Source organism: Pelodiscus sinensis, chromosome 14 (genome assembly GCF_052426305.1).
Source record: "Pelodiscus sinensis isolate ZL-2025 chromosome 14, ASM5242630v1, whole genome shotgun sequence".
Taxonomy (NCBI): Eukaryota; Metazoa; Chordata; order Testudines; family Trionychidae; genus Pelodiscus; species Pelodiscus sinensis.
Window position 1 is genome coordinate 25,215,533 of NC_143065.1, and position 22,525 is coordinate 25,238,057.

Here is a 22,525-nt window from a genome sequence, read left to right on the forward strand (position 1 = left end):
GAATGCAGAAAACTGGGAGTTTTGCAATTGAATTAAATAAGAGCAAGATCAGTCAATGTAGCCCCAAATGCTTTACTGAAAGAAAAGTGACAAGACTTTGGCCATTATATGGGAAAATTTAACAAAGGTTTTTAAAATGATTATTTTAAATCAGTATTTTAATATTTCTTTTGGCAATTATTAATTTTAATCTGTTTATACAAGATTTGGGACAAAGATTTACCACTATCAAATCATTTGTGATTTAATGAGCAGACCGTTTTAACACTGTGAATAATAGATACTGAGAGAATGAGTAACAGAGTGGAAAACATAAACTTTAAATCTGTTAAACTGAGCAATAACAACAAGTCTACAGAACATATTTTAGACACTGTGCCTTTTAAGACCTACATATGCTTCAATGAGAGCAAATAAACAAATCTTTGTGAATACTTGTTCTCCTTCCACACCGTGTGGTGACAGAATCAATGTCATTAATAATATGCTGCATAGTAATTTATGTAACAATATATGGATGGCTGAAGACTTTGTAAAAGTAACTTATTGCAAATACTTACACAGTCATCTGTGGCATCTTTGACTGCAGTAATAGTAAATACCATCACTAAAGGCACAATGGTGGTAAACCAAGATAAGGAGGATATTTCTGGGATCAGCTATAAAATAAAATTGTATTAAATACTTTTTAAAAAATCTTAGTGAAATCTCAACTAATTTAAAGTAACTAATAATGTTCATAAAAAGTAAAGAAAATATGTTCCATTTTCATATAATTAATAAAGTCAGGGTAAAATTGCACCAAATAGAATATTACTTAAGTGAACAGCCAGGAGGAGATGAGCTAAAAAGGAGAAGAAAAAGGAGAACTAGAGAGAATATGGGGAGAAGAGTGGGAGAGATGTAGGAGAGAAAGAATAAGAATTGATAGCAAAATGAGAGAAAAATGGAGAGAAGAAGAGATGCAGAGAAAATGAAGCAAAAATAGAAACCAAAGAAACAATAATGACAACAGAAATGACTAACTCACACTGATTTCAGTGGGAGGCATTCATAAGCTATGAAAGGAGAACAGGGCCCAAATAAGGCAAAGCCCATGAAACAATACAACATAAAAGAAGATAGAGTATGAACTAAACAACAGTGAGTAAAATCCCCAAATACATTTTGCCAGGTATATGAAATCGTAAAAAATGAAACATGAAACACAAGGGAGGACACTCAGAAAGAGGAATAACTCCAAAAAGTGGGACAAGGTGGGTGAGGTAATATTTTTGTTGGACTATCTTCCATTAGTAAGAAAGAGATGCTATTTCAGCTGCACAGAGCTCTTTTTCAGAGGCTTCTTCTTACAAGATCCCAGACCCGAAAAAGAATTCTGTGTAGCTTGATAGGTTGTCTCAGTCCCCAGTAGAAGATGGTTCAATAAAAATATTAACTCACCCAGCTTGTCACTCCAAAATCCTGAGACAAACATGGCTATAATACTACTGCATACCATAGGTGCTGGAAGTAGGAGTGTGTCTACTCTGCATCATTATTTCAAGATTACTAGCATTATTTCGAAATAACAATGTGAGCGTCTACACGGCCATTCTGTTATTTTGAAATAATTTCGAAATAACGAGTGGCTTATTCCAAAATCTGTAAACCTCATTCTACGAGCAATAATGCCTATTTTTAAATAGCTGTTTCAGAATAAGGCATGCGTAGAAGCTCCTCACCAGGGCCATTCTAAGTTATTTCTTCCAAGTGCATCCTGAGGCTCTAAATCAAGATAGCATGTCTACATTAGGGAAGCTTGCCTTGGACTAATTTTCAGGCTTCCCTATACTGTGGACGTGCTAATTTGAAAAAAGCTATTTCTGAATAACTATTCTGGAATAGCTTATTTTGAAATAACCATGCAGTGTAGACGTGCCCTCAGGGTGCTGGTGGTGATGCAGCACCCTGTGGTTTGAAGTGGTTTCTATTATATGCAGGATTTACAGTTTGGGTCAATGATTCCCAGCACCCCCAATACACAAATTGTTCCAGTAACCCTGCTGCATACAAACAGTGAGACAAAACAGAGAAAAGGGTCAGCAAATAAATGGGAGCTACAAAGAACAAGAAATTAGAAAAAATGTTTATTAAATATCAGAAAATATTTTTATTTTATTGAGCTTTTTAAAAAAATGTTTTGTATTATACCTGTACATTTGACTAGGATTTCATTTAAATATAAATGAAAAAGTCTTCCGAAAGTTTAGACTAGGGATTCCGTTATAGAGAGACTGTTCTGATTGGACATGTGGATTTCAATTTGGACAAGAATTGTTTTCTACATCATTTCACATACTCCAAGCCTCCTACAGGAATCAGAGCTGGTTTACTTATCCAATCAACTTAAGTTTAAAAAGGAACAAGTAAATCAGTTTGGATAAAGTGAGTTCTGACCCGAGCCTTCACCTATACCTCAAACTGCATCTAATCATTTGAGGAAATGCCCTAACAAAGTTGTCTGGTGCTATTGCTCCCTTCTCTGCATGTACCCAACAGGCCAACTTTCTCCCCTTGTCATGTCCATGTAATATTATCTTGGAAACACTCATTATTAATCAGAACAGTCATTTTAGGCTTATTTGATAGCTGTCAATCAACAGGCACGTTTTAATATCCATGAAATCTGATCAACATAGAACAATTCTACTCATTTCATAGTGTAAGTGGCCACTGCATTGCTATAAATACAAATAAGTGCGTCTTTTTGTTAAGAGGAGAGAGTATTATCACACACTTTAGAGAAAAAAGAAAATTATACATCACCTGTAAAATAAGAAGGAAAAGGAAGTAAGCATTGGCAACCCTCTGGAACTGTTCAAATAAGTTAACTGGCAAGAAAGTAAGAATGTTGTATCTAGATGTTTTGATGTGATTGTTCTGAAAAATAAGAAAGATGTAAAGCCTGTTAGTACCAGCAGAAAAAAAAATCTAAATGTATACCAAAATCTACTTCAAGTTTGGAACACATAGCAGTAATGATATTTACTTAAAATTAGAAAGTCATCTTGCAGCATGTCAATTTTGTTACAATTATTCCTTAAATTATTGATTATCATTATTACTTAAATAATTGGTAAGAGGGGTTCTAATTTTCAACAGTGTTTTAAATCACAATATAAAATCTTTGGGTAGTAAATGGGAACTTCCTTATTCTAAGCTCTTAGGAAGGTGAGAAAAGTGTGCACAAGAAAAGGTGAATCAGGAAGGTTAGACACATATACTCCTTATTCAGGAGCAATACCTAATAGTGGGGGGTCAGGAGGGGATCGGGAGGGGAATTCCAATAAGGGTTTCATGCATTCCCCAGAGGATGTCATTGCAAGACAGAAGCACAGAGAAGGCAGACATTAAGCTATGCTAAGAGTAAAATGGAGTACAACCAGTAGCAAATTGCACAACCACATACATTTACTTGATTCTTACTGTAATTCTCTAAAATATACAACCCTGTTTAAAACAATCTACATTTAGCTTGGCTGCTATGAAAGCTGGGAATTTCTTTTTAGAGGGGTTTGCAAGATCCATAAATAGAACATATTTCATTTCTAAAGTGGACGTTGGCATTCTGGTTATTTTATTACCCTACTATCTATTGTCCTCTCTTTTGATGTTTTACTACAACAATTTTTTTCCTTGGTGACAACTATGATTATTTTTACAATACTGTAATATGAATATAATAACACTTTAGCATTTGTTAATACATATTATATCAATGTTTCTTATGCAGCATAGTATAACACATTACATTTGAAAGTCTGTACCACAATGCATTGTTCTTTCAAAAGGCTAGCAAACTGATATCAAGGGGTAAATTACTTTAGTCTGTATCAGCTGTTATCATGTAATTTAGAACATCAGTTGGAGAGGTCTATCCTTTCAAGACATGTTGATTTGTAATGAATCTTAAATTTTGCTAGTAACCACAAGAAAAATGCTTTGTAAGTGATATTTATAATTTGCTGCTGGTGGAATGTCTGTTATAACCAAGACACAAATGAGAGTTCACCTGAAAGTTGCACTGGTCCAATCTTTTCCACAAAGGGTCCATTTTAGTATCCAAATATACATCCTCCAAGCCATTGGTATATAAAGCAGTAAGTTGTTCAAGAATGGCCACAAAATACCCATAAATGTTGTTAGAATGCTAAATGAAGTCCACTAGTGGACACTCACCAGATTGTTGTATTTGGGCCAACCCTCTGGATTCCATATGCTCTTGGCATTCTGGGTCTAGGCACAGTCTAGGCACTGGCTCTAGGTTTCTAAGCACATTCTTAAGGTAAAGATCCTTTGTCTAGGACCCCTTTTGTGATATAGAGCTCTGCATTCCTAGGTCTGGGAAAGTTAGTGCTGGCTCTTCCAAGCCTCCCCAGTAGTTCTTTCAAGGTCCCAAAGTTCCACCATGTTGTAGACCTTTCAGATTACTGTTTTTCCTTCAGGGACTACATGACAGTGAAAGTAGTAACACTTTATAAAAGAATTTCTAAGCCAATCACACTTTACTCATAAAGCACAAAAGATATGCATAGCTACAGAAAATAACAAAAACCAAAAACATGCACATAAAGGCCTCCCTCCAGGATACTTATCACTTCAAGAACCCTCAGGTTTTGGTTTGCCCTTCTACAGCCCTGGGTCCCAGGACCATCCTCTCTTCCTGCAAAGCCTTGCAATGTGGTCTCCTCTCTCTTTAAAATGGCAGGTAAGAAACCCTTCTTTTTATAAGTTTCCAGTCCCCATGTCAGATGACTGTTCCTATTGGCTTGAAGTCCTGCACCAGCTGATCCCTTGCTTAGTTACTAGCCCGCCTGGAAGAACTGGTTCATCAGGTGGAAACTGGCTCATTGTCCTATAATGCTTCCATTTTAATTAGAGACCCTCCGGGTTAATAAAACTTGATTGTTTCCCAGTGTTAGCCCTCTGAACACACCGACAGGAATCCAAGTTTGGTATGGAGATTAAAAGACAACAGTGAAGGTATAGTGCAATTTTACAATCAAAACAGAATTCACAAAAGAAAATGGAGTTTAGAGTTTGATATACATACAGACAGACAGACATTAGATAATATCCTAGATCACTGATTATCCTGAATCACATTGACTGTGGGTTGCTTGCTTGAAGAAATACTTTCGTATGTTAGTCATCAAATCTAGCTCTCTGCACTCATGGCAGGACCAAGCACCATCTGAAACATCCCTGGCAGGTGTTTGTCTAACCTGCTCTTAAAAATCTCCAATAATTTTTCTCCATTCTTCTTGCTGTTTATTATTTTCATTGGGTGATCCCTGGTTCTTATGAAGGCATAAAAACACTTTTTCTCCATATCATTCATGATTTTATAGACCTCTAAAATATGCCCCCTTAGTTGACTCTTTTCTCAGCTGAAAGGTCCTGTCCTTCTTAATCTCTCCTGTATGGAAGCTGTTCAATGTCCCTAATCATTTTTGTTGCCCTTCTCTGTACCTTTTCCCATTCTAATAACTTTTTGAGAGGGAGTTGACCAGAACTGCATGCAGTATTCAAGGTGTGAGTTTGCCAATGATTTATATAGTGTCATCCTATTTTCTGTTTTATTATCTATCCTTTTCCCAGTAATTCCTAACATTCGGTTGACTTTGGCTATGTCAAGACTGCAAGCTTCTTTCGGAAGAAGCTTTTCCAGAAGAGATCTTCCGAAAAAACTTATTTAGAAAGAAAGCGTTTACACAGCAAAAGCACAACAAAAAAGTTATCTGCTTTTTCGAAAGATAGTGTCCACATTTATTGGATGCTATCTCACATTTAAGGCCACCCGGAACCAGTTCAGGCAGGGCATTAGGTCAGCAGTTGCTTCCAGGTGCTGTTGCCTAAGGTATCCAAGACGCGTGCTTACAGGGACTGCCTCCCCACAGACAGACGTTTCTCAGCTTCTACTGTTTGCTTGCCTACTTCTCCGAGAGATAGCAAAGCTTCAGCAGTGTGCGCTCTGGTTGCCCAGCTTTTGGACACCACGGCATACTCCTTGCCATGGAGCCGGAGCTGCCTCTTGGCATGTGATGGCCCCACATTGACATGCTGCAGCTTCTCCAGTACTTTGTGCAGACTGTCTTGATGGTCCTGCCCCAGTTTGACTCTGAGCTCATCAGTGAGTCCCTCTGCCTTGATGCGGGAGCAATGCCCTTGCCCCTAAACCCTATCATAAAGAGACGCTTCTGGAGGCTGGACACCAGTTCCAACTGGTGGGACCGGCTGGTGATGGAGTGGTGGGACAACCAGAAGTGCGTGGGACAACCAGAACTCCTTTATGGAGCTATGTGCCTGGCTCACTCCTGCCCTCTGATGACAGGACACCCACCTGCAGCCCACCATCCCCCTGGAGAAGTGAGTCGCCATCACCATCTGGAAGCTCGCCACCCCAAACAACTATTGGTTGGTGGGCAACCAATTCAGCATTGGAAAATCCACCGTTGGGGCCCTCCTCATGGAGGTAAGTCACTCTCGGGCTGCAGTCCTTACAGGGAGGGAGGAAAGTACTGGAAAGGGCGAGCCTCGGGAAAGGGGGATACAGGGGGTGGGGTGGGGTGGGAATGGAGGGGGGAAGCCCGTCCCCGGGTGAGTCTGCCATCCCACCCTGACACAGCCCTGCTGGGGTGGTGGCCTCATAGGGGGTGGCTCCTCGGGTGTTTGAGGGGGGAGGGGAGTGGGTGGGGCACCTCTCAAGTCCTGAGGCACTCCCCCTCATTCTCTGTTTTGTGTGTTTCTTTGTCTCTTTCTGCAGCTGGTGAGGGCCATCAACTCTGTCCTATTGCGCAGGGTCATCCACCTGGGAGACCTGGACTCTATCGTCACTGGATTTGCTGCCCTAGGGTTCCTCAACTGCAGGGGAGCCATCGATGGAACCCACATTCCAATCTGCGCACCACATCATTGAGCCATCTAATATATCAGTCACAAGGGCTATCACTCTATGGTGCTGATGGCCCTAGTCGACCACCATGGACAGTTTATGGACATTTTCGTTGGGTGGTCAGGCAGGAAACACGACGCCCACATTTTCAGAAACTCCAGCCTCAACCAGAAGCTGGAAGCTGGCACATTCTTCCCCCACTGTGACTTTCGGGTTGGGGATGTGCAGATGTCACTGTGCATCATGGGGGACACAGCATACCCCCTAATGCCATAGCTCATATAGCCGTACACCAGCCACCTGGACCCCAGCAGGGACCAATTCAATGCCCACCTCAGTTGGGCCCGAATGTAGGTCGAGTGCACCTTTGGGCACCTGAAGGCGCAGTTCAGGTGCCTCCTGACCCACCTTGATGTGGGGGAGCACACATGGGCATCCTGTATGATATGCAGCAAACCTTGGCCCAGAAGGTCTGGGATGATGCTGAGTGGTGGACCTGCCTGTGGTGGGACCAGCTTGTGGGGCAGGGTGAAAATGTGTGTGCCACTATCTGGGAAATGATGGCACACCTGGGTCCTATCCCTGCTCCTGCCCCCCAGCTATGCCCACGCCCCCACCCCCAGTCCTCCAAACTATGCCTCTTCCCCCTCCCTATGCCATGCCTATGCCCCCTCCTCAAACCCCCTCCCCCCGCCATACCTGACCCTGCTCCAGACCCTCCTGACCACCCTCCTGTTGTCCCAGGCTCCACCCAACCCTGAGGTCGCCGCAGTCCCCAGACCCGAGAGCACTTCCAGCCGCACCATGCGTCACTTCCGGTCCTGAGCCCTCCTCCCCCCACCCCCATTCAGGTTCTCAGCCCCCTCCTTCCCAGTTACTTTTATTATAAAGAAAATATACAAAGATTTTGTTGTTCAACTCAAAACTGGTGTGTTTATTGAGAGTACAGTGAAGGGGGGAACGGGAGGAGTTGTGGTGGGAAAGACATAGTGGGGAGGCCCTGGGGAGAGTTACTGAGTCCTTGAGAGAAACTCTCCCTCAGGGCCTCCCAGATGCGCACTCTCAGCTGATGGGCCTGGCAGATGGCAGCTGACCACGGCTGTTGGAAAACCCTTCCCTCTCAGCCGGCCTCTGCCCCCCACCCTGGTAGAAAGGCCTCCCCCTTCCTCTTCATGATGTTGTGGAGAACACAACACGCCGAAACCACCTCAGGGAAGTTGTGCTCCCCTGTTCACCCTGTTTTCTGGATAATTTATGAATATGTTGAACAGCACAGACGCTGGGGAGGGACGGTGTTATTTCTCTATATATATTTATCCCTACTATTTCCTAACTTTTATCCAGTTACTGACTCATGAAAGGACCTCAAAGAATTTTAACAGATTACTGAAGGAATATTTCTCTCTATAAAAGCCAAGCTGGGACTCTTCCCCAAAATATTGTGTCCCTCTAGGCATCTGATAATTCTGTTCTTTACTATAATTTCAACCAATTTAGAAGATACTGAATTTAGGATTACTGATTTGCTATTGCCAGAATGGCCTAACAAGAGTTAATGAGGGAATAATTCTTCATATGCCCACCACAATCTATTGCAAAAGTAAATATCAGTGTTGCTCAGCTCCATATCCTCCCAGCTGCCTCAACTTTGGCCTGAAAAATAGAGACTTTTTTTTTAACTAGACTTAAACATACCGCTATTATAGTTTTAGGTTGGTTGCATTAGCCAGGGCTAACTTAAAACAGATCCTCTAATAAAATAAAATACAGAACTTTCTTTACAAAAGGAGCTTAAAACATATATTTTTATGTTATATTTGCCCGTAAGATACATTAAACAATGGGGTTGTAAAAGTTTAAGGATGAAGTCTTCATTAGTGGTGATGTGTGTGTATATAGAGAAGACTGAAAGAACCCAAATAGCCTTTTAGATATTTTGTGATGAATGGGCCTAAACATTTACCCCACTTATGAGCTCCACTGTCAGAAATGAGTGCAAGTTCATAAAGTGTCATAAAAACTTATAACAAATGGCTGACAAGAAAAGGTACAAAAGGGAGACAAAGACTGAATTAGTCAAAATGAAAGGCCCTACTGATATAACAAGAACTCTGTTAAGATCATGCCTGGTAAACAAGAGAAGTGTGGGTTCAGAAATCAATGAATGAATCAAAGTTTGTATCAGAAATTATGCATAATTGATTAACAAAATGGATGGCTATTCCACCCGCCTCTGACTTTTGGGGTCCTGTGAAAGAGACTTTGTGGGGGCAGATTTGCATGCTGGCTGACTGAAGACAAGAGAGTGGGAAGGGGTGAGTTTCACCATCATGGATGCCACCCTGGCATACAGCTTGACACCCTTGCACCTTCATCCTAATCTTGAGAGATGTCTTCACTAGACTGTGCCAAAGAAAGAGATCAAGATCACACCACCATTGCACCAGCTACAGCTAAATTCTGGAACACCGCCTGGGATGTGAGACTTTGGCTATATCTACACTTAAAACCCTATAGTGGCTCAGCTACAGTGTCGCAGCTGCACCACTACAGTACTTCAGCACAGACTCTTTGGGAAGGGGCTCCCACTGCTATAGTTAATCCCCAAGAGGTAGTAGCTACATCTATAGAAAATTTCTTCCTATTGGCCTAACACTGTCTACACTGGCAGTTAGGTTGACATCAGGGATGACACATGGCAGGAGGGCAGGAGGTGGCATATGCCCCCACCAAATGACATGGGTGGGAGATGTAAGGGGCCAGCAGCCAGTGGGGCCAGAGCCTTTGGGAAGCCCAGGGAACTTGGGAGGGGGGCTTGAAAGCAACAGCGGGGATCAGGCCATCCACTGAGCTCACCGGCAATGGCGGGGAAAAGCAGAGCAATGTGGCCCTAGCTTGTTCTGCTCCCCCAGCTCCTGGTACATCACTCAGAGGAGGGGGCAGGACTTGTTTGGCATAGCCTTGTCTCTCAGAAGTCTGAAAAATGTAGCTATGTCAGTGTATGTTCAGTGTAAATCCACCCTTACTCTCTAAATAGCCTGATGCTCATACAAATTTGCCAAGTCTTGGAGTGGCAGGAAAAATTTGTGCTGTGCTTACGGGCAATGACTGAGAGGGTCACGGGGGGGTAGGTCCCCCTAAATGGGAGTCTAGTGTTTTTTTCCTTCCCTATTTTTTTCTTCTCCTTCATCTCTTTCTCTCTCTTTTCCTGCTTTCTTATAATAGTCTGGCTTAGTGCTCGTCTACACTACCACTTACGTTGACATAAGTTAAGTTGCTCAGGGGTATGAAAAAGGTTCCCTCCTGGATACCTCTTTAAGTCAATGTCTCACTGTGCTATGCTGTCAGGAGATACTTTCTTATTAGCATAGCATATCTTCACCAGGGCTACGTCTACACTGGCATGATTTTCTGAAAATGCTTTTAACGGAAAAGTTTTCCGTTAAAAGCATTTTCGGAAAGGCACATCTAGATTGGCAGGATGCTTTTCCGCAAAAGCACTTTTTGTGGAAAAGCGTCCGTGGCCAATCTAGACGCGGTTTTCCGCAAAAAAGCCATTTTTGCGATCGGGGCTTTTTTGCAGAAAACAGTACTGTGCTGTCTACACTGGCCCTTTTGCGCAAAAGTCTTTCGGAAAAAGACTTTTGCCCAAACGGGAGCAGCATAGTATTTCCGGAAAAGCACTGACGATCTTACATGAGATCGTCAGTGCTTTTCCGGAAATTCAAGAGGCCAGTGTAGACAGCTGGCAAGTTTTTCCGCAAAAGCAGATGATTTTGAGGAAAAACTTGCCAGTCTAGACACAGCCCAGATGTATTGCAGCAGCACAGCTGTATCGGTGTAGCCACACTGATGTAGTGCCGTAGTGTGGAATGAGTTGGCCAAGAATGCATATTTTACAACACTGATGTATGTCTATGAGCAGAAGAAGACAGTTAAATGCAATGCTATAAATAGCCTGATGCTCACACAAATTTGCCAAGTTTTGGAGTGGCAGGAAAACTTTGTGGTGTGCTTAGGGGCAATGAATGGGAGGGTCATGGTGGGGGGCAGTTCCCCTAAATGGGAGTTTAGAAGGTGGGCCAGGCACCTGCTGCAAGAGTCTGCTTCCCCTCCCCACAATCACTGTTAGAGGAAAGTGAAGCAACCGGCCCAGCCTTAGGGCAAGGCGAGCAAGATGGTTGCCTTAGGCCCTGCACCTTCGGGGCCCCGTGCTGCCCAGCGCCCACCTGCTCAGCTGCTCTTTCGCTGCCCTTGCTAGAAGTCACCTGGCCACGCGATGTAGCCAACCACGACATGCTGCCTTGGGCCCCACAAACTCTTTGTCCGGGCCTGGAAGTGACATGGTCCTAGCCTGCACTGTTCCCCCAGCACCCATCTGCATTGCTCAGGGAAGGGGATACGACTGTCCACACACACACTCACACTCACTCTCTCACTCACTGACTGGAAGCAGAGCAATGCAGCCTATAGTCAGAGGAGTGGAACTGACTGGGGCCAGGCCACTCTGCTTCCCCTGCACCACTGCTGGTGAGTGAAGAGTGGGCGACCCCTGCTGCCAGTGCCAAACCCCCACTAGTCCCCCAGGTTGCATTACTCAGGGGAGCGGGCTTGGGGGAAGAGGTGGAACAGGGGCAAAGCAGGGGCAGGGACGAGGTGGGGAGGGGTGGAGCAGCAGTAGGGTAGATGCAGGGGTAAGAAGAGGTGGGTCAGGGTGGGGACTGATGCAGAGGGAGGGTTGACTTGGCCCTCCCCTGGGTAGGAGCCGTACGGGGAGGAGTCACATGGGGGGAATTACGTGCCCCTCCACAGCAGTCAACCCTGGCTGTGCTTGTTTTCCAGCAGCAAGAGTGAACATGAGAGACACCATCAAAGGCAGAAGCAACATTTTATATCTTTGTTGTTCTTTTCTCCCCCATTGTGTGTGTGTGTGTGTCTTGTCTTCTAGCAAATAGGATTCAGACTTTAACAACGACAGCTCCAACCTCTGTCAACTAATTTCTCTTCTTTTCCCTACAAGCTTAGTTATTACAGGTTAGACCTCCCTGATCTGGCACCCTTAGGACCTGACTGGTCTTGGATGAGGGATTTTTCTGGACATGGGAAGGTCATTTCAGATTCCCTGCTGCCATCCCCCACCACCAGGCTTCCTGGCTCCCTTGCAGCCCAGCTAAGCTGCATGTTGGTTCCCTGCCCACCCCTCACAGCCTAGATGATCCGCGCACCAATTCTCGGCCCTCTCCCCTCGCAGCTCTACTGAGCCGTGCACCAGCTCCCAAGCCCCTACTCCCCTGCAGTATGCCAGGACTCTGATCCTGAAATATCCATGGTCATAACAGACCAGAGAATTCCGGATTTTAGAGGTACAACCTGTACCATCTTTAACATCATTTTAATACCACTTTAAAGACCATCAGACAAAGTGGATTTCCGTCTAAAAATTCTTTCCAGCTAAAATGAAACAAGAAGAAATACTGTTAAAATGAAAGCCTTACCTTATACTTTACATTTCAAATGTTGCAGCTGTTTCTCCTTTTTTTTTCCCCCTCTCTATATCTTTAATAAAAGGTTTAAAGGGTTTTTAATGCTGTGTACACCATGGTAGTCAGCAGGTTAAGGTCTCAATATTCTAAACCCTGAACTTTGTTTAAAACTGTTTAATATTGAACCATGATGGTGTAATGTTAATACCATTGATTCTTTGGACCTGTATTAATTTAGGTGGAATATATAACAGGTCCCAAAGTGAATATGCAATGCAGACAGTTAAATAAATGCATTTTTTTTATTTGCAAGATAATTTGATCTGCAAGACATTAAAATGAGTAATATGGAAACCCATTACATCATTTTTAAAGTAGACTTACACTTAAAGTACCCTTTTGATATTAGAACTGCACTAACTTCACCTAACTACTTGTTCTAGTAACGGATAGATTTGGGGTCTAAGTCGGTGGTGGGCAAAAGGCCTTCTGCAGACTGGATCCAACCCGTCAAGTGGGTTGATCCGGCCCGCGGAGTCCCTGCTGCTCCCCTGCCCCCAGGCCAATTAGGGCCAGGGGGTGGGGAGGAAGCATATGAAGTTTCCTCTGCCCTGCCCCTGCCCTACAAGGAGCACGTGGTGGTAGGGTGGTAGGAGACTTTGTACATTCCCCCACCCCCAACCCTAATTGGCCTGGGGGCAGAATGGGGAGTGTGCAAAATCTCTTCCCACTGCCAGAGGCAACCTCTGGAAGGGGGCAAAGACTTCACTCACTCCCCCACTGCCAGACCAATCCTGGTCTGTGGGTGGGGAAGCAGGGAAGTGTGCTGGCCCCACCCCTTATGTCTGAGGCTCTGCCCCTTCCGGAGCAGCTTGGGGCCACTTCAAAAATTTCTGAAGTGGCCCCCGGTAATAAATTATTGCCCACCCCAGTCTAAATAATATGTACTGCTTTTCCCAACTCCATTCCTAGGGTTCAATCCATCTCCCGCTGAAGTCAATAGGAATTTTAATTTGCCTTCACTGGGAATTAGATTGAGTCATTGTTGAGCAGGTGCAAAGAGACCAATGAACAAACAGAAATGACGAAATGCAACATCTTCTCATCCCTAAAGCTGGTCCTTCCAAATGTGAAAACATTAGTGCTTACTTAGATTATAAGCCCTTTGGGGCAAGGACTATCCTTTTGCTTGAAGTCTGTAAGCTTCTAGCACCATATGGTCGGGCTCTATTACATGGACTTGTAGGAACCATGGTAATACAAATTTTCTTCTTCCCTGAGTTAATCCCATTAAGCAGAAACTATTCTATGAGTTCCCTCCTTCCAAATTGCTCTTGTTCAGTGCCCTAACCACTATCACACCACATGCTAATATCTCTTTATGACACATAATTGTTAGGACCATGGTTTACATGACTATAATATTTTAAGCTGGAACTCCCCCATTTTTCATTTGAGCACATCATTAACATACTAATTTTTCATGTGGTCTTTCTTGCATCACTGGTCCATCTTAGCCTTTATTTCTGTGGAACAGATCACGCACTGTCATACATTAAACTGGGTGGACCACCATTTTATAGCCTTTCCCTTTTAATCTTACTGGTATCTTCCTACTACATAGAAGGAGGAGGGAGAAAAGTCACTGGAGATTTTTAAGAGCAAGTTAGACAGACATCTGCCAGGGATGATCTAGATGGTGCTTGGTTTTGCCACGAGTGCAGGGAACTAGACTTGATTACCTGTCAAGGTTCCTTCCAGTCTGATGAGTCTATTATTCTATTTCAAGCTTCCTCCATGCCCCAGTAGGGATTCTGTCTTGCATAGGGCTTATTTTTCATCTGGTGTGAGAGGCTCCATTATGAGTTCATCGTTTTTGAAGCTGCTTTGTTCTCTTGGGTTTTCTTCATTTAAAAATGGTTCAAAATATCTTTTACATTGATTCTTTATCTATCATCAGTCAGCGCCTTACCAGTTTTACCTTGATGAGCCTCACTCATTTCCTTTCTTGCTCAAGAACCATGGAGTAGAAGACATAGCCTCAGGGAGTGGTCTGCATGCTTATTTGCTGAATGTGAGAATCCCAGGTTGAGACTAATAGTATCAAGGTCTTGTGAGATACTCATCATGGCTACAGGAATTGGAGTGTCTAACTCCCTCAGGCACATTTGCAAGCACTAGCTAAGAGCTCTAAAAGGGTGATTTTCAATACAATCCTGCCTGGTTATTCCAATAAAAAAGTTGACTAAACTAGTATCAAAATACAGTTAGAATGTTTGTTTGCATAATACCAGATATGCTGATCAAAGTTTTACCAGAATTAAACCATCATGCTTTCATCTAGACGGGAATTGGTACTCTATAGAATATAAAGCTGGAATGGGTAGCTTTGGGGGTGCATCCTTGCCAAGCACCAGAATTCATGTAAATGCATGGTGTTTTCATTCTTGTTCAACTAGAGCAGTTAAATCATCTTCTATATGTCTTTAAATATTAAGAGAACCAGTTTCTTCTTTGTTCTCATAGTCTTCTGTTCCTAAGTTTATGCTTGTTTCACACCAAAGCTAGGAACTGAGATCCAGTGCCTTTGCTATTATGTAATACACACACACACACACACACACACACAAAGCTATTGTCAAAAGCCTACAGAGAACAAACAGCATTTTATTCAAAATAATACTAATGATTTTTTTAATTGTATATCTAATGTCCAGCTAGAACAGGCAACAAGAAATAAACATCTCATCCAGAGAATAGCAGCTGACTCTACATGACTGTGCAAATCCATAAGCCTTTGGCCTCTAGTCCCAAAGGAAAACATGGTATTAACTGAACCAACCTGACAATTGGTACACAGGCACATAATTAAGCTGTAACTGACATCTGGTAGTACCTCCATAAGGTATAATAGCAGGAAACCTAATAATAAACTAAGAACATTATACTGGCTGATACAAGATGTTACTATGTATAACAAAATAGTGCAAGTTAACAAAGTAAATGTCTCTTCTTTATGGAATAGGAAGGGGAATTTTTCCTTTACGTTACAAAGGAGAGATGTGAACACAAGCTGTGGTTACTCTGAATAGCCGCTGCAGAGAAAAATGAGAAAAGATCATGTTGTTTTTCATCACTATATACAGTATTTCTGTAGTGGGGAGAAATAGATCACTGTTGGGAGGAGAAAATCAATTTTATTAAAAGTTATTTTGTTATTTGGTGACTCATTGTAAAGCAAGTAGTTTCACAATGAGAAGTAAGTTGGGGCTACCAAGTTATTTAATACTGATGTAATATTCCAAAAGATTACATAGTTTTTAAGACTTAGCAACATTAATCTCCGATGCCAGCTGCATACAGAGCCAGTCTAACATACTAATAGTCATTTTCCAATGAGCAAAGAAATTTGAAATTGAGCTTTTATACTCAAAGAGACTTTCAGCTTGTCCACATTTGAAATGCTACGGCTGAAGCTGTGCCCCTATAGCACTTCAATTTAGACAAGGGTTGGGAAATCATTTTTGAAGGGGGCCACTCCAAGAATTTGGTAAGTGGTCATGGGCTATACTTTTCTATTATATTATGGAGAGCATGCAGGTTCTGGGATAGAGGTTGGGTGCAGAAGAGAGCTCAGGGTAGATGATTGGAGTGCAGGAGGGATCTGTGAGGGAGTTTGGTGAAGGAGGGGGTTGTGACCTGGGGCAGAGGATTAGGATGCAGGAGGGGATGCAAGATCTGGAAAGGGGGTTGGGTACAGGAGAGATTTCTGACCTGGGAAGGAGATAGAAAGTTGTGCAGGGTCTGTGAGGAAGTTTGGGTGCAGGAGGAGGTTGTGACCTAGGGCAGAGGGTTGGAGTGTGGGAGAGGATGGTATGTCAGGTGCAGGCTCTGGATGGAAGGCATTTACCATAGGCAGCTCCTAGCTGGCAGCCCAGCAAGACCCTTAGGCAGACTCCCTACACTACAGGCAGCTCAAAGAGGCCAGCTGCTGAGGCCAGTGTGTATCTCTGCATGGGGCACTACTTGTGGAGAATGGGACAGTGGATCTCCATGTGCTGCACATGCAGGCAAGCACTGACCCTGAAAGGATTGTGCTGGGGATGGTGGGCAGTGTGAGGAGACACCTCCACTCCCATACGCTGGGCCCAGCAGCCAGCCACTTTCAGTGGCATGTGGACCTGTCTAGCCTGTGAGCCAGACTTTGCCCAACCCTGGAGTAGACACACTACCACAATAGGAGGGGGTTTCCCATCAGCATAGTTAATCCATCTCCCCAAGAGATGGTAGCTAAATTAATATTACTAAAAAGCAAAAAGTAGAAGCAAAGACGGGAGAAGATTACAAAATCTGCTGTGCAGTGAAAGCATATAGATATGTGTGTTTAACTCCAATGAAAACAAAACATGGATATGGGTTATTTAAACATCCTCCTGCAGTGCTGTAAACCCAAACAAACAATAATGATATTATAAGCATATGTGAGAATGAATATAATGAAACTGACCAGCTGAAACAAGAATGGAACGCAGTCTCTTTTCAATGTCCAAACAAAATGAGATTTTATTTATTTGAATTTTTGCAAACAACAATCTAAGTATCCACTTCCAGTACTCTAGTACCCATAACAAACTTTGTAACATATACTAATAAATGTACACAATGAGATCAGGAAATAAACCTTTATCTCTCTGTGGATACCATCTTGGTGTTACAACTGAAATAATGTTAAATTAAAAATACTTTTCACCACATGACAGTGTTTTTAGATATGATTTTTATGTTGACACCAGGCCTTTATTCATTCTGCAATGAATAGATCATGATAAGCTCATTCTATTGAAGTAAATCACTACGAGCAAGGGATTCAGCTAATTAGTGTCACAGACTCATGATGGGATTCATCAAGAATGAACCCTAAAATCTTACATTATGTCAAGAACCGTAATGATAACACCAATGAAAGCTGTGCATGTTATGCGTGCAGAGGGTAACTCATGGCTCCAGAGAACATAATGTTGCAATTCCCATAAGGGGTACTCGTGTTAATAAAACTCAGAGGCTATGTCTAGACTGCATCCCTCTATCGACAGAGGCTTTGTCGACATTATCTGTTGACAAAGCCTCTGTCGAAAAAGAGCATCTAGATTACATTACACGGATTGAAAATTTGATCTGCTTTTTCAAAAAAGAGCATCCAGACTTCCGGAAACTCTGTCGAAAAAAGAAGGCACCCAGAAGTGATACTGGCAGGGCATGGGGGCAATCTTTATTTCCAGTTGCTGCTGCCTGCCCTTTGCAGAGACACATGCTTAAAGGGATCCCCCTGGACAGCCATTGCTCTGCTCCTGCTTCTGGCTTGCCTATCTCCTAGAGGGAAAGCAAAGCTGCTGCAGTTTTTGCTCTGGTTACCCTGCTTCCTTGGACACCACAGCAGTTTATTTTCTGGGTTTTTTTCTGCTTTTCACTTTTTATTTGGCCATGGAGCCTGAGCTGCATGCAGGGGCGGATGCAGAACATAGTGTGTACATTTTCATAGTAGGTGACTATGCACAAGTCATTAAAGAATAAGGCAATGTATACACTGGGAAGATTTGGCGACAAAAGTGCTGTCGACATGCAAAAGTCGCCAAAAGTGAAAACCGGTCAAACCAGTTTTATTGCCTCCTGTTGTTGATATTTCATGGACATGTTGCTAGTACCCTGTCAATGGATAGAGTAAAGCAATGTGGGTAAACATCCCACAGTGCAGTGTTGTAGGAAGGCAGGGCTGATCTCTGTGCCTCTTAGCATTTTCTTGTATCTCTGTGAGCTCTCTGTTCTGAGAAATGTCAAAGCAGCACAGCAATCTCACAAGACTTCCATCTGAAGCAGAAGTTTGCCTGCTGCTGCGTTTCTAACAGGGCAGAACAGAAGCATTCCAATGATTTGCTCTTTGTCTGCTCCCCAAATGGAGCAGCTCACTCAGCTGTCAGATACTTTCCACGGCTTTGAAATGGGAGGGGTGCGTGCCTGCAGGGCAGCAGACATCACAAAACACTGAGCACAGCCACCAACAAAGGCATTGTGGGTTACTTACAGAAGCCAGTTCTTTTGATAAAACAAAGCAGAGTCCACAATGGCTCTTTGTCAACAATAAAAGGAAGGGAAAAGGCAAAAAGTCTCTCAATGGACTGGATGTTTTTTGTTGCCAAAACGGGGTGTTTTTCCTGACAAAAGTTGCATTACAGTGTAAATGTTCTCATTACCTTTTGGTGACAAAACGTGCCAGTGTAGACAAGCCCTAAAGCTTAACTGATCCCAGGACTGATTATTAAACCCTTTATTATCTTATGAACTAAACATAGATGATCCACAAATCAGCTCTCCTGCAATTTAGACAAGGAGGTGCAAATCCACCCCTCTGAATGATTAATTTCTTAGTGTCCAGCATAAGTGGTGGAAAAGGAGATGCTGGGGGGTGGAGGGAAGTCTTGGTAATATCTCATATACCAGGAGCACAAGTTTCAGCAAGTCTTCTGCCAATTTAGGTGGGATTTCTTCTTTCCTTCTCCTATTTGCTTTTAGTTGTGCCTGGCCAACTCAAATAGATGGCTAGAGCAAAACTGAGAGCTCATTTCATAACTTAGTGTATTTTCTGAGGTACATTGTGCAGCCCAATCAGAGTCTGGCCACCTAAGTTGGCTGCTAGTAAACCCCCCTTTCTGTCCCTCATCCTAGTCACTCATTTGAGCTATAATATTGAATTGAGCAAAAAATAAAGCATTCCTGGGAGTTTTTCCCTCAAAGATAATGGGCTTTTGCATTATCTGAGCTGGGACAGCCAGACTGTTCTTTCATTGGGCCTCTGCGGTTTACAAATGGAGTAGAAAACTGTTGTAAATGTCTAGTCTTATCCAAGTCCTCTGGCTGGTTCAATTCCTTATTCAGGCATCTGCCTTCCACTGTGGTCTGACCCTTTGATTTCCTTCTGGAGCTCATTTTCAGCTCCTTAAGTCTTTTCTGCAATTCCTCTTGGTTAGCTAGTTCCAGATTGCCTCAAGCTAGCCTGGTCTCCACTATTTCATGGAAAAGCTTCTGATCTATGACAGTGAGATTGCTAGACGCCTCATCAATCTGTTTTACCATTCTGGACCATGAGTTTTGCAGCTAGGCGTCCCAATCTCTGCAGATACTTTTTAGTTCCTTATCCAGAGATTTCACCTCTGCCTGCAAGTCATTTCTGATCCCTTTCTGGCAAACCTCCAGGTACATACCTTAATTCCTTTTGTGAAATCTCCAGCTCCACTTTTAGGTCTGGTTTTAAATCCCACTGGTCATATTTTATTTCTGCACGCACATCCAGTATCAGTCCTGACTTTCAAAGTGAACATTACTGCTAACATCAGTGTTGCCCCTTTTCTGCCCCTAGCAAAACTTTGGCTAGCCAAAGTTTGGGGGCACAGGGATAGTCCAGTTAGTAGGAGAAATTGGCAGGGTCTGGTATTTTCTTTCATTCCGTCTCATATATTTCCAAAGAATGCACAAAGTAAAAAAAACAAACAATTAATTTGCTTAGAGCTAGTAGTGGATTTACCATGACACCAGTGGCTTTGTAACACTGGGCCACCCAAGTTCAGAAGGGGCATCCAAGGTAGAAGGGAAACAAGCACAGGAAAAAGTGATGGTGATGACCAGGTAGTAGACTAGCATGTAGATAAAAGTAGAGGGAGAAAGCCCTTGGGAACCTGAAGTCATCAGCCTAACTCCTCACTTCAGAGCTTGCTCTAATGGCAGGATGGGTGATGAGGGAGGGATTTGTTAGAATTGATCAAGTATCTGCTTGTTGTGGAACTTTATTGATCTGAGACCACAACCACATAGAGCAGGTATGGGGATCCTGCGGCCCATGGGCCACATCTGGACCCTTCAGGGGTCCCCTAGCATTAGGCAGCCCATGCTGGCACTCCAGCCCCACTGCTGTCCCATTGCAGGGCTGGAGTAAACAAAAGCTACTAGGTTGGGCTCCCATAGGCTCTGGTGTGCCAGGGGAATGTGGGGAGTGTCTTTCTTTTTCTCAGTTGGTGACCACATCAGTGAGGGGTTTTCTTTGTTTGGTTGGTTTTTGCTTCTCACTTGTGTGCAGCCCCGGACTCATTTTTCTGTGAGTCAGTGGCCTCTGCCTCAAAAAAGGTTCCCCACTCTGACATAGAGCGATTGGAGAAATAGGGTGGTACTGGAGACGTGACAGTAGGTTGTCCAAATGAGGAAGGAGATAAATCTGTGGGGCATTTCCCCTGGTCACTATGAAATGTTTGCTCACTGAGGACACTGGTAAACCTACATGGGTATGGCTCAATGAGAAAAACCAGGGGAATGAGGAAGCTGTGTATGACAGCACATATAATAATGCAGAGGTTTGTGATCAAAATGAAAAATGCCTCTGAGATTCAGTACCAGAGATACTGCGGCACCAATAGCATTACCACACCAGGCTCATACTCAGAAGGGGCCAATAATGACTTCATGGGGGCCCAAAAATGTTTGGTGCCAGGCCCACAAAATATTAATTCAACCCTGTTTACAGCCCTAAAAACTCCAGCACCAGACTGAAAAACTCTCTCTCAGCAATATATACTGTAATCAATGTCCACTGTTTTGCTTTCTTCCTCCTCAGTATCTCTCAGTTTTTGTTTTTTCTCATTCATTCTCACATATACATCCACCCTGGTCACAATACATAGTGCAATCCCTACCCACATAGTGCTAATTTCTGAACAGACTCCGTTAGTCCTCATTTTAGGTGTGACCACCTTGCGTGTTTTTAACAAGAATCTTAAGTGAAAGAAGCATTCACACTCCAGTTTTAATGAGGTTTTAACACTAATCATAACAAGGTTTCACCAGCTCTTAATATCACAATGGAAATATGTCATACAATAATGGCTGTAGAAGAGAAATTAAATATTGCAATACACAGAAAAAGTTCAAAAATACTAATTAAACATATGAATTAAGACTTAGAAACTATTACCACCAGATCTGAGAATATTTACTCTTTAATTTAATGGAAGTTTGGGGGATTTACTAAATTGATAATTAAGAACAAACTTCCTCCTGGCCAGACACCTACCTCTAGCCCGCTCCTGCACCCTCCCTTGCTCCGGCACCCTCCCTCCTGGCCATACACTGAACCTTCCCTTGCTCTTGCCCCCTTCTCCTGGCCAGACACCCTACTCCCAGCCTGTTTCTATACCTTACCTCCTACCCATACCTTGCACCTTCACCCCTGCTGCACCCTACCTCCTGCCCAGATCCTGCACCCCCATATCTCTCACTGGCAGCCATGTCCTGCACACTGGACCCCTTATTTTTGTCCCAATCCCAGAGCATAGGGGGAGTTCACAAAATCCACTAACCCTGGAACTCCAGAAGAGTGAATCTGGCCTATGAGAACCCCTGAACAACTGTCCTTTCTGTCCCTCCCCTTCCTCTCATGGGACTGGAACACCAAAGGATTTTTCTGTGGGTCAGTGGCTACTGACCCATAAAGGTTGTGTTGGACATAAATTAATATTTACTTTATTTAAAATGAAGTTTGATAAACCAAGATGAGACATTTAAAGTGCTTCATCTGTTTAATAATTTAAATTAATATTTCCTTTCTTACTGGTTAAATTAAGCTGTTCTCCCTAGCTGTAGTACTAGCAAAATGGCTTGGGCATAATTATGTAATCAATGGTGAGTTTCCATTAGCAACTGGTGGTCCACGGAAAGGTTTGTACTGAGCCAAGTGGGCGACGGGCCAAAAAGTTCAAGAACCATAGGTCTAAAGGTATGTTTTCATAGTCACTGAAAGCAAGCCTTGATACCTGGGAAGAGAGTAGACTTACGCTAGTATGGCTCAAGCTAACATTCTAAAAAGAGTAATGCAGACATTTCAACTTGGGCTCAGGGTACATCTAAACTGCAGAGTTTTTCCAGGATACCAGAGGTATCCCAGAAAAGCTCTGCAGGATCCAAGGAAAGTCTGCTTTTCAAAAAAAAATTTCAGAAAAGCAGATGTGTTTTTTCGGCATCCCTGTAAACCTCATTCTACAAGGAAGACAGGATGTTCCAAAAGAGG

The 22,525-nt window shown here is 43.1% G+C and overlaps 1 protein-coding gene across 1 annotated transcript in view; it reads right to left on the reverse strand.

Annotated features, from left to right (window-relative positions):
* The window catches only part of ATP8B4 (ATPase phospholipid transporting 8B4 (putative)), a 177,144-nt gene that overhangs the window by 139,705 nt on the left and 14,914 nt on the right, over positions 1 to 22,525 (reverse strand). The window contains exons 3-4 of the mRNA XM_014579493.4: positions 2,809 to 2,922; positions 561 to 659 (exon numbers count right to left, since the gene is read on the reverse strand). Of these exons, the coding sequence (XP_014434979.4) occupies positions 561 to 659; positions 2,809 to 2,922 (213 nt within the window). The remainder of the gene's footprint in view (positions 1 to 560; positions 660 to 2,808; positions 2,923 to 22,525) is intronic.